Genomic DNA, 13,504 nt, shown 5'->3' with positions numbered 1-13,504 from the left:
CCCAGTAAAATGTAGCACTCACATCAAAGTTGCTGGTGAACGCAGCAGGCCAGGCAGCATCTCTAGGAAGAGGTACAGTCGACGTTTCGGACCGAGACCCTTCATCAGGACTAACTGAAGGAAGAGTTAGTAAGAGATTTGAAAGTTGGAGGGGGAGGAGGAGATCCAAAATGATAGGAGAAGACAGGAGGGGGAGGGATGGAGCCAAGAGCTGGACAGGTGATTGGCGAAAGGGATACGAGAGGATCATGGGACAGGAGATCCGGGGAGAAAGACAAGGGGGGGGGAACCCAGAGGATGGGCAAGGGGTATAGTCAGAGGGACAGAGGGAGAAAAAGGAGAGTGAGAGAAAGAATGTGTGTATAAAAATAAATAACAGATGGGGTACGAGGGGGGGGTGGGGCATTAACGGAAGTTAGAGAAGTCGATGTTCATGCCATCAGGTTGGAGACTACCCAGACGGAATATAAGGTGTTGTTCCTCCAACCTGAGTGTGGCTTCATCTTTACAGTAGAGGAGGCCGTGGATAGACATGTCAGAATGGGAATGGGAAGTGGAATTAAAATGTGTGGCCACTGGGAGATCCTGCTTTCTCTGGCGGACAGAGCGTAGGTGTTCAGCAAAGCGGTCTCCCAGTCTGCATCGGGTCTCACCAATATATAGAAGGCCACATCGGGAGCACCGGACGCAGTATATCACCCCAGCCGACTCACAGGTGAAGTGTCGCCTCACCTGGAGGGACTGTTTGGGGCCCTGAATGGTGGTGAGGGAGGAAGTGTAAGGGGATGTGTAGCACTTGTTCCGCTTACAAGGATAAGTGCCAGGAGGAAGATCAGTGGGGAGGGATGGGGGGGACGAACGGACAAGGGAGTCGCGTAGGGAGCGATCCCTGCAGAAAGCGGGGGGTGGGGGAGGGAAAGATGTGCTTAGTGGTGGGATCCCATTGGAGGTGGCGGAAGTTACGGAGAATAATATGTTGGACCCGGAGGCTGGTAGGGTGGTAGGTGAGGACCAGGGAAACCCTATTCCTAGTGGGGTGACGGGAGAATGGAGTGAGAGCAGACGTACGTGAAATGGGGGAGATGCATTGAGAGCAGAGTTGATAGTGGAGGAAGGGAAGCCCCTTTCTTTAAAACACCTATGCTCTGTCTGCCAGAGAAAGCAGGATTTCCCAGTGGCCACACATTTTAATTCCACTTCCCATTCCCGTTCTGACATGTCTATCCACGGCCTCCTCTACTGTAAAGATGAAGCCACACTCAGGTTGGAGGAACAACACCTTATATTCCGTCTGGGTAGCCTCCAACCTGATGGCATGAATATTGACTTCTCTAACTTCCGCTAATGCCCCACCTCCCCCTCGTACCCCATCTGTTATTTATTTTTATACACATTCTTTCTCTCACTCTCCTTTTTCTCCCTCTGTCCCTCTGACTATACCCCTTGCCCATCCTCTGGGTTCCCCCCCCCCCCCGTCTTTCTTCCCGGACCTCCTGTCCCATGATCCTCTCGTATCCCTTTTGCCAATCACCTGTCCAGCTCTTGGCTCCATCCCTCCCCCTCCTGTCTTCTCCTATCATTTTGGATCTCCCTCTCCCCCTCCCCTCTCACTTTCAAATCTCTTACTAACTATTCCTTCAGTTAGTCCTGACGAAGGGTCTCGGCCCGAAACGTCGACTGTACCTCTTCCTAGAGATGCTGCCTGGCCTGCTGCATTCACCAGCAACTTTGATGTGTGTTGCTTGAATTTCCAGCATCTGCAGAATTCCTGTTGTTTGCGTTTTTAAAATGTAGCACTGTTCCTTTTAAATCAATTTCCTCCTTTTCCGAAGTCACGCGCACTACAACTCCATGCAAGGCATGGAGTTATCCAAAGGTGTGAAATTATCCATTAATTTCCATTTGATTGTTAGCTTAAAAAAAAAAGGAAGCCTTACTAAAACAAGAAAACATGTTGGGGTTTCTTATTAACTGCACTAAATTTAAGGTGTTTCCCTCCCCCTCTCCATTTATATAAAATACCTCTGCCACAATGATGAGGCTGCACTGTAGATTCTTTTTAATCTGCGTCCTTTGGGGTGGGTCTTGGTACTGTTGAGATAGTGTGGTTTAACCTTTTTTTGCCCAGAATTGCAAGTCATCGTGTGGTTAGCAGTATATGCCAATTAAGAATGGACAATACATACTTTTATATCTGGACTATCAGTATCCCAGGAACTGAAATCAAAATTCCATTCCAATCTCAAATTCACACATTCTTACAACCAGATGCAATACCTGTGGGTTATTTAACCTCTTGCCAGCTCAGTGTACAGACCTTTAGGCTCATGTTATTGTGCCAACCTTTTAACCTACATTAGCCAATCTAACCCTTCTGTCCCACATTTCTCCCCATTTTTGTGCCAATCCCAGAGGCTCTTAAATATTCCTCATGTATCTGCCTCTACCACTAGTTCTGGCAACACATTTCATACACCTATCTCTGTGTGAAAAAGAAATTACCTCTGACCACCCCTCAGACTTTCTTTCAATCACCTTAGAAGTATTCCCCTATTATAAGCAATTTCCACCCTGGGGAAAAGTCTCTGCCTGTCCATACAGTCTATTCCTCTTATCTTGTACACCTCTATCAAGTCATCTGTCATCCTCCTCACCCAGTTGAAAAGCCCTAGCTAACTCAACCTTCTTGACAAGGCATGCTCTAGTCTATAATCTAGGCAGCATCCTAGTAAATCTTCTCTGCACCCTCTCTTAGAGATTCCCACCCTTCCTATAATGAGGCGACCAGAACTGAACTACATTACCTCAGGGCTCTTAAACTCAATCCCCAATTGATGAAGGTCAGTACTCCATACACCTTATTAACCGCACTTAACAGCTTGCATTGCAACTTTGAGGGATCAATGGACTTTATTTATTTTGAGATGCAGTGCAGAACAGACCCCTCACGCTTTCAGCAACTCACTGATTTAACCCCAACCTAACAATGGAAAAATTTACAATGAGCAATTAACCTACTAAGTAATATGCCTTTGAGCAGTGGGAGGAAACTAGAACACCCAGAGGAAACCCAAGCATTCACAGGGAGCACGTACAGACTCCTTACAGAGGATATAGGAACCAAACTCCGGTGCCCCCAAGCCTCTCATGCTAACGGAGATCCCTCTTTTCCTCCACATATTAAGAATCTTACCATTAAATTTGTATTCTACCTTCAAGTTTGACCTTCCAAAGTCTGTCACTTCACATTTTTCCTGGGTTGAACTCCATCTGCTACTTCTCCACCCAGCTCTGTATCCTATCAACAGGGTATGTCCCATTGTACCCAACAACCTTCTATACTACCCACACCACCACCAACCATTGTGTCATCTGCAAACTTACTAACCCACCCTTCCACTTCCTTATCCAAGTCATTTACAAAAAAAAACAGCAGGGAATCCCAGAACAGATCACTGCAGAACACCAACCTCCTGGCAGTGATCATTCATCCAAAGGACTTGCTTAATTTAAAGAAAAATACAACCTCGTTCTGTCTTGGAGAGAGATACCTTTAATACAGGCCTATTCTGCAGCAAGAATGGCAACTCATTCTATAATGAGTGTTTCAAGCATAAACTTGGTATAAAATGAAAACAGTAACTCCCAGCAATTGTGCCAAGAAACTGGTTTTATTTACACAGATCCATGGGGTGGAGAAGGTTCAACCTTAAATTGGACAGAAACATTTCAACAACTGGTAGCATTTGGGTGTAATACAAAAGAGAAATGGACATCAGCAATCAAAATGTTTGATCATAATAAATAGAGATTCATATGATATTTTACAAAACTTCAGCACGCAGTAAGATAGCAATAGAGTGAGTTTTATAGCATGCTAAAGCATGACTACTTCACTGGTAAAATTGCTCAAACAAACAGTGATGAAACATTTCCACAGGCAAGATTTTGGCCTTAAATATATTACAAATGGAGTAAAGGTTACCTCTGAATCATCAAATCCATTTTAACATTTCTTATGACATAGGAGGGCATTCAACTCAGAGTTTAACCCATGAATTTACTTCCCTGTAACAAGTTTTCTTTTAGAAACCATCCATTCCCCTCCAATTCTACCACCAATCTACACTGGGAGTGTTTGCCAGAGCCAATTAACCTACGAATCAGAGCATCTCTGGGATGCAGTGGTGCACAGGGAACTTGCCAACTCCACATAGGCAGCGCACAAGGTCAGGTCTGAACCTGGGTTGTGGCTGCAAGTGGGCAGTACCAGCTGCTTGACCATAGCGCTTGCTGTTCCCGTTGATTAGATTTCACTGCAAACACCAGAAGCCCCTCTGCAACTTGTTATTTTTCCAAGAGGCTGTGGCCCAAAACCGTCAAACCCCATTGTCTTATTTCAATTCAATCAGTTGTTTTCTGCAGGAGTTTCTTCCAAGCAGCACAAATCTCTTCCTCACAATCCCTCCCAATCCTGGTGGACTTGGAAAAACATGGGAACAGGGGCAATAAGTTGGAGATCGAGTGAGTTCCATAATAGTTATAGAAAAGGGATGCTATATAAATAAAGGACATTCTTTCTAAATAGGTCTCCCAAAAAAAATGCAGTCTGAAAGAAGCTGAAGAATGGAATAGCTCCATTAAATATCAGTGATGAAAGTGCTGATGCAATGCAAAGATAACTTCAAGTACAGTCTAGAAATGGAGTCGGCAGTCTCCTGTTAATTTGAAATCACCGCCTGCATCATCTGTACCAACAATCTGCTGTGGGTTTTTTTTGTTTTTAGAAACAGATAATGTAACAGTAGCATTTCATCCCATCAAATATTTGGGAATTATCCACTGGAAAATGGTATTTTATGGTCTAAAAGCCAACCAGGAGAAGATTTTTCTTTCCTCTCTGGAAACATTAAGACCAACCATAACTCATAGGAACAGAATATGGTGACTTTCCAGTGAATTGATGTTTCAATACTATCAAATAGCTTCATAGATCACAGCCTATTTGAGGACATCACTCAACCTGATATCATCTTTGGCTTCTTGACTCTTTGCCAGAGGTGGTGATGAAGGCCGAGGTATGGTGTTATTGTTCTGGCAACACACCCTCAGGATCAACCATCAATATAACCACTGGGGAAACTGTCACAGCTGAGACCGCAGCTGCCCTTGCCTGGAACAGCACTTGCAGCAGGGATCATTGAACAACATTCAAAAACCGACGACTTATTTTGCTTCTCAACCCAAAGATTCTCATGTAATGTAACAGCCAATTTGAAAACGAAACACAAGGAGCAGTTTAAAACCAGAAACCTCAAAACGTTCACTACAACATCACAATGAACTGTCTACCTCATCCTCCCATTTACAGACATTAAATAAAGCACTATTCACATGTACAGCAGTTTACAGTAAATGATTCACCACAAATACTTTTGAAGTAGACTGTATATAAAGGATGTTTAGAATGCAGTTCTAAAGAATTGTCTTTCAGAAAGATACACCCTCAAATACTTTATTTTTTAACCTGGAAATATATTAAAAAAAATTAAAGTCCTGTTGATTATGCTAGTCCCTGACCGGTTTTATTCCAATGTGCGATTATTAACATTTATATTTCATTAAATGTTTTACATCTACTACTCACTATAATATTCTTAAAAGTGGGGGGGGGGGGGCTGTTAAGTGTTACATTCACTGATGAACAAACTGATATTCAATGGACAAAGTTTATGGTGGACTCAATTGGAATTAGTGGCTAAAAAGCTTATAAATGCAACTCACCAATGTGGCCCATTAAATGGAAGCCAAATACATTTTTGACATGAATTGTCTCTGGAATAGCCTCAATGAAAACCTGCTGCTAATGAACTAGCTTTAACACAAACAGAGAATTATATACAAGAGTCTCAACCACAAAATCATGTACTGGCAGTAGTCTTTCAGAAATGCCGTGCAAAGTCAGAAAGCAGAGAGAATGTTTGTAAAACACATGTCTTATGGAACTGATAAAACCCATTTTGCATTCAGGCTTTTCCTCTTTTCCATAACCTTCTTTACAAATCTATCACAGGAAAATCACTGGCAGTTGTGCTCAATTGTCATTCCCCAGAATTAACAAACACAGAGTATCTTTGGCTACTGAACCAATGCAGTGCTCCTGCGAATGACATGTGATTAGTTCACATTTACTTGGACCAAGAGAGGACTAGGAATCCTCAATACTAGGTCCCACATGGACGGGAACAAATGGGGCAAGGTTCACAGCACAGTAGGGCTTTGGGGAAGTTCCAGCTGCCAAATCAAGTCGCTAAGAAGCCAGTCAGATACAACAGTGAAGATTCATTTTCACAAGTGTCACTTTCATATTATTAGAGATAATTGAGCCATATAATGAAATGGGTTAACTACCGGGGGGGGGGGGGGGCTTTCCTCTCTTCTCCTTAAGTAGTGGGCTCGCTCTTGGATAATGCTCCAAGCATGTCATCTGCTGACCTGTGTACTGCTTGTAGCATCTTTGAGTGGGAACTGAGGTTGGGAGAGTAGGCTATGTGAGGCGGAAGCAGGTTATGTGCAAAAGGACACGGACAGACACACACACACAAAACTAGTGTATATGCAGTTTTCTCTGTCCACCAGCTCCCAACTAATATTTTCTAATAATTCATCACTAAGTGAATTGGTACAAAACATTTATAAAAATTTGTTTTTTTTTTAAATAAAACAGGCTTTGCAGCAATTCATTTTGTGGTGAATTGGTGCAAAGTACATTTATAAAACAAACAATTGTGGTTCAAGTAACATTTCCTGAACAAAGTTTGGACTTTAGGCAATGCACTGAACTCAGGGATTGCTCAGCACCATGTTCGTTGGAATGTCACTTGTGTATTCAACATACTATGTCCCAGAACGGTCATACCATGCTTTCTGAAGGCCAGAAGGATTCTTCTGATGCAAAAGGACAGGAAGATATCACAGCAGTTGAAGAACAATCTGACAGATGAAGTGGGAGGTCGGTGATTGCAGGATTATAAACTACTTAACCAGAATAATCATAAAGACACTATTTGCCAATAAATATATCTGGGTCCCCGGTTTTTTTTATATAAAAGTGAAATCTGCCTCTGATCAAGGCATTAAACAAAGTAGACTGCTATGAATAGCAACAACAATGTTTTTGGGATTTTTTTCCTGTAACGTTTAATACAAATACAAAATAGTTATAGTGCAAACGTCGCATCAAAAAAAAACTGCGGTGACATTACCTGACTAGGGGATTTGAAGATCAAGGTGAGTGGAAGTATCCTTTTTTTTCTTTTAAGAGGTCTTGTTTTAACAAAGAATGATTGCTTACACCAATGATAAACTCAATCCTTGCCTCTACCCCTTGTACATACCAATATAACCAGTGGTCCTTATTTAATGACAAAAGTGGGGTAAAAAAGTTCAAAAAGCCAACATGCAAAAGGACAATGGTCACTAGCAGAAGGCAGGTAGATGGTACAATCTTACATATAAATTTGATTCTTCTCAGGTAAGACTGAGTACATTGGAGAATAACCATGAAGTAGAACATTCTTCTTTTGGTTCATTAATTCATGTTTAAAGTGAGTCACTCATTCACGGACTTTTAATTTATAGGTACACTATGTCGCAGGCACCAGGAAAATATCATCCAGGGGTTTGAAGGGTCTATTTCCCTCCGTACATCCTCTCAATGTCATTGAGGTAGTGGTTCTTCAGTTCCTTCCGCTTGAGCTTGAAGGCATCTGTTACCAGCCCCGTTTCTGGTGTCCATGGCTCTGGGCTCAAACGCACCTTGATGGGGACTTCAAACTTCTGCAGTTTACCTGTCGCCAGAGTGCACAAAATCAGCAACATCAACTTGTGTGTTCTTTCCACTGGGCACCTACCCTTGGGGTTTCCTAATTTCCTCCCTGTAACTAGCAATGGCAAGCTTGTACTTGAAGCAAGGGCAGTCGGACAACGGATCACATTTCTCTTAACCGCCTTGAAATAACTTATGAACAACTGGGAACATCAGCAACTGTGTTCATGTCCTCCCTTTCTTGCTATAGGGCAAATAAAACAAAAACCTCACACCATCTTAAACGTTTCTTCCTTCAGGAAGTTAATCTAACCAACCAATCTAGTTAGTGTCCCTCCCCCCCATCGATTAGATCAGTCACTGCACTGCACAACAAGGCACTTTAGACCACTGCACTGTTTGCACTGTAAATACTTGCTGGTATTTATGTATTTTTGCATATTTTATTCTACATCCAAACTTTAACTTCTAGCTTTTTTTTAAAAAACATAATTCTTTATAATTGCTGAAGTTTTTTTTGCATGTCGCGCCAACACACCACAAGAAATTCCTAATACATTCGAGTGTAAGTAGCAAATAAAATTGATCCTTGCTTGCTATTTTTTTGGCATGGCTCTAACCTGCAATCCCGATGCTCCAAAAGGCCACAAAGTGGACACCTTAATCTTGATCCAGTTGATATCCCAACTATTGGTTTTTAACAATTTTTTCAACAACAACACTATAAAATAGTCAGTTTCAAATTAAAAACTGACCTAATATCTTCAGCACTCTCGAGCTCTTAAGGGGCCCCACTGTTCCTGAAAACATCCTATTGTGCCCATAGAGACCATATGTTCCTTCTCCAGGGGCACCAAGGCAAGGATGTAACCCTGGAAGAGGAGCTGGCAATTGACTGGGGCAGAGCACCCAATTGCCCATCACTTGGACCCATGGATAGCCAACTTGGCCAGGCCCAGGAGCAAACTGAACAGAAGCTCCCTCAAGTGACCCAAACCACTCCGCATTGGGTGACTGTAGATCAGGAACATGGGGGTTAAAGTACAACCAGAACTTGAGGAGCAACCCCTTCACTATCTTAATTACTTTGCAGACAATGGCACTAAACTAAAGCTAGAAGGTCATGTTGGTGTTGCCTGTTATATCTTAAGCGCTACAGCTGATGACCAAACAAGTGGAACAAATATTTCTGCATGTTTGGAGTTGCTTAATACAATACATAGACTGAATATTCTAATTAAAAAGCACTGGACAACAATAGTCAGCACTGGAGCTTCTACACTGAATGTGAGCCCAGCGACCTCGGTACTCACTGGACGCTGATGCCTCTTTAATCTCCCGTAGCACCTCCGCCTCCATCTTGCTGTCGTTGCAAATTTCCTCCCAGGTTCCCTGAATTTGCTTCTGCTCAGCGAGAGCAGTCAGCTTCTTCTGATTGGGCACCACAAAACTGATCACATAGGACTGCTCACTGTAAAGGAAGAACGAATGTGGTTTGAAGTTCACCGATAAGGTTAGAAACCAGAATCCCTACTCTGCACACTTAACACTTTCCCCCGCTTTATGCTCTCCAAGAGTGGTGGGTGGCTGAAACAGTGCAAGGGGGAGGTGTTGGAAGTAGATAGGATTGCAATAGTTAACAGCACTTGGACACAAACAGGCAGGGACTAGAGCAGGGGCTCCCAACCTGGGATCCACAGACCTTTTGGTTAATGACAAGGCTCCATCACATAAAGGCTGGAAACCCTGGAATAGAGAGAGACGAGGACCATGTTCAGGCAGATAGAATTAGCTCAGACTGGCATAGTGGTAGATACATCTATAGTGGGCCTAAGGTCCTGTTCCAGAGCTGTACTCTTCTACATCCTCATGTAGTCACTGAGAGGTTTAGCAACTTCCCAACATTTCCACCAACTAGTAAGAACATGACATCCTGCACCCTGAGATCGTTAAACATTTCTTCCAGTAACCAGTAACAGGAATTCATCTGCTTTGAATCACCACTTGCAGGCTTCCGTTAACATTACAAAAAATAGGCACCCAGGTGTAAAAACTACCTCCTGTTTGATGATATAGGTGGTGGTAGCTCAAAACAACTCGAACGTGTCACCAGCCATTCTAACTACCTGCATCGTCATTGATGTAGAGAGGGTGGAAATGACCAGATGGTCTTCTGCACCTTACTTAGACCCCCATACATAACCAGCAATCAGGCAAGCCACTCCAACACAAACTCTGTAGCATGTCGTTACTACCCACAATCTTTTAAGATCTTTACAAAAACTGTAAAATCGACATTACGTGTAAAGAGTTAAAGCATCTTTGTTAATGAAATCAAACCAAAAGACATTAGCTCTGTATCCATATTTCAGAGGGTCGCGCAAGTGTGGAACAAGCTGCCAGTGCAAGTGGTGCATGTGAGTGCAATATCAACGCTTAAGAGAAATTTGGATAGGTACACGGATGGTAGGGGTACAGTATGGAGGGCTACGGTCTCGGTGCAGGTCAATGGGTAAAGGCATTTTAAATGGTTTGGCATGACTAGACGCGCTGAAGGGCATTTTCTATGCTGTACTTTTCTATTCTATGACTCTATAGGTCAAACAACATTTTCATGTTTTTTTAGCACAAGGGTTCAATCTGCTTCTCTTTTCACAAATACCCTCTCACTCGAGATATTTTCTGATTTTATTTCAGATTTCCAGCATCCAGTTTTAAAATTTTCACAAGATGTAGGCAGTACATTACACTCCTGTGGTTTATGGGGACGATAAGGCTGGAAGTTGCTGAAAACCACTGGTATTTTCCAATTAATGTGCCATAGATTTCTAGACTCCAGCACAAATATAGAAATTCTCAACAACTGTGCCTTGAACTACCTTGGTATCAAATCCTGGAATTCCCTCCTTAAATGTCCATCGTGTCCAGCACTTACAGGCCGCACATAGTTGTCCAACTTGGAATCCAGGTCTACTGTGCCTCACAGCACTGAAGAACTGGTTTTGAGTCTGGTGTCTGGTGCTGTCTGTGTGGAGTTTGCAAGCTTTCCCTGTGACTGTGTGATATTCCTCCGGGTGCTCTAGCCTCCTCCTTGTGCAGGTTGGCAAATTAACTGACCACTTTAAATTGTTCCTTGGGTGAGTGGTAGAACGTTGGGTGGTTGGGGGGGGGGAAAAGGGTTGATGGGAATGTTGAGAAAAACGATGTTAGACGAAGGATTAGTGTAGTTTTGTGGTTGCTGGTCAGTATGGACTCAGTCAGTTTGCATGCTTTTTCTCCCTGTGACTTCTTTGAGCCAGGCACTAATTCGCTTTGCTGAAATTGTCTGCTGTCTTGATGTTCAATTGTTTGATGATTATCCTACGAAACAGTTTCGCTTCCTCCTTGATCACTTTCTCCAAATGTCTATTCCATTAAATAAACAGCTTTCCTTTGGAATCCAAGTACATGTCAACTCCCACAGCTTAAGCAATGTTGATAACTTATTTCTCTCTCCATATCCAGAACCATAAGCAATCCATACCTCCTTTCCATTTAAAATCTGCCATTATCTTTCCTTCATTGCACCACCACCTCCCAGTAATATTTGCAATGCTGCTCCAAGACCACCTCTGTGCCACGCTAAGGCCATCGTCAGGGTGGAGGAGCAACACCTTGTATTCCATCTGGGTCGCCTCCAACCCGAAGGCAGGAGTATCGATTTGTGCTTCCAGTAAAAAAAATTCCCTCTCCTCTTCTATTCTCACTCTGGCCTCTTACCTCTTCTGTTTATCATCTCCCCCTTGGTCCCCTTCCTCCTTCCCTTTCTCCTACAGTCTACTCTCCTTTCCTATCAGATTCCTTCCTCTTTGGCCCTTTACCTTTCCCACGCACCTGGGTTCACCCATCACCTTCCAGCTATCCTCCTACCCCAGCCCCCCACCTCGTCCTGAAGAATGGTCTCAGCTCAAAACGTCATTTCCATAAGCATTGCTTTAGATTTCCAGCATCTCCAGAATTTCTTGTGTTTTTCTTTTGCATTTTTACTGGAATTAATTTCCAGACTATCCCCTGGTTAGTCTGGGAGGACCTGGAGGCTTTGGAAGGGGCTTAGAAGAGATTTGCTAAGATATTTCCTGGATTGGCAAATACATTATGTTCCCCAAGCACTGGAGGCTGAGAGGTGTCCTGATGGAGATATACAAAATTATGCGAGGGGGAGATGGGGGTGATAATCAGAATCATTTCCCCCGGGAATGGAAATGTCAAACACTAGAGGGGATAGCATTAAAGGTGAAAGGGGAGACAAGTTGCATACTTATTTTTATACAGAGTGGTAGGCATCTGGAATGTGATTCCAGCGAGATAAGAGAGCAACATTCAAAAGACTATAAGACATAGGGACAGAATTAGGCCATTCGGACCATCGAGTCTGTTCTGCCTGATCACGGCTGATTCATTTTCCCTCTCAACCCCACCCTCTTGCCTTTTCCCCATAACTTTGACGTCCTTAGTAGTTAAGTACCTAATAGCTTCAGCTTTAAATACACCCAGTGACTTGGCCTCTACAGCCGCCTGTGGTAATGAATTCCACAGATTCACCAGCTTCTGGCTGAAGAAATTCCTTGTCCCTGCTGTTCTAAGGGAGGGGGGCTTCTATTCTGAGGCTGTGTCCTCTCAACCTATTCTCTCCCACTATCGAAACATCCTCTCTACCCCAACTTCTAGATCTTTCAATATTCGGCAGGTTTCAATGAGATCCCCTCCCATCCCATTCTTTTAAACTCCAGTGAATACAGGCCCAGAGTGTGCAAACACTCCTCCTACATTAACCCTTTCATTCCTGGGATCATTCTTGTCAATCTACTCTGGACCCTGTCCAATGCCAGCATATCCTTTCTTAGAAATGGAGTTCAAATCTGCTCACAAGATGAATGAATGACGTATTTAATATTTTACAGATTAATATTATATAATTAACTTACTGATTCTACTTGCCATGAACCAATTGCCTAAAGTACAAAAACTTTATGGAAAAACTGTAGCCAACTACTGAATGAAAACAAAGCTTCCAATATTGTTACAGCAGATTATAATTCATATAGTTACTGGACTGTGACAGAAATCTGACCTACCTGTTTGCATATGCACATATATTATCAATGAGTGAGCAGCTTTTCAGGGCAGACTCAACTTTGCCCAAAGACACATATTCTCCAGCTTGTAGCTTTACTAAGTCTTTCTTTCGATCTAAAAAATAAACAGTTACATTATCGTAGAATTAGTTTAAGTTATGAAAGGTTACACCATGACAGATAAACACAACAGAAGTGGTAAGGGGATATGCACACAGTTATGTCTTGCAGGCTATCAAATGATATCAGAACATGAGCAAGCCCCAGACAACAAACTACCTGAGCCTTAGGATGTTTACAGCCTTCGAAAGGAATCTCTTCTAATACTTCATTACACTCATGCCATCATTTTCCGGGTGAGACATCACACCGCAGCTCTGTCTACTCCTTCAGGTAGATACATTTTAAAACATCCATTCACACCACTGTAAATTAGGGCAGCAGAGATTTGCCCAGTGTCCTGGCTGTCATTTATCCTCAAACAGACCTCAGGAGGAGACAATTGTCTGGTTTCAACCGGATTGGAGTTTGCTGTGTGCTAATCATGACTTCATGTCTCTGC

General features: G+C 42.9%; 1 protein-coding gene across 4 annotated transcripts in view; it reads right to left on the bottom strand.

The window, feature by feature from the left end:
* Nucleotides 1-3,652: 3,652 nt before the first annotated feature.
* The window catches only part of acsl4a (acyl-CoA synthetase long chain family member 4a), a 91,297-nt gene continuing 81,445 nt past the window's right edge, over nt 3,653-13,504 (bottom strand). For all 4 annotated transcript variants that reach the window (XM_072270890.1, XM_072270892.1, XM_072270889.1 and 1 more), the window contains exons 14-16: nt 12,943-13,057; nt 9,142-9,299; nt 3,653-7,850 (exon numbers count right to left, since the gene is read on the bottom strand). In XM_072270890.1, the coding sequence (XP_072126991.1) occupies nt 7,693-7,850; nt 9,142-9,299; nt 12,943-13,057 (431 nt within the window). In that variant the 3' untranslated portion in view covers nt 3,653-7,692. The remainder of the gene's footprint in view (nt 7,851-9,141; nt 9,300-12,942; nt 13,058-13,504) is intronic.

Source organism: Mobula birostris, chromosome 10 (assembly GCF_030028105.1).
Source record: "Mobula birostris isolate sMobBir1 chromosome 10, sMobBir1.hap1, whole genome shotgun sequence".
NCBI lineage: Eukaryota > Metazoa > Chordata > Chondrichthyes > Myliobatiformes > Myliobatidae > Mobula > Mobula birostris.
Note: the sequence above shows the minus strand (reverse complement) of the source record. Positions and strands in the feature narration are given on the sequence as shown.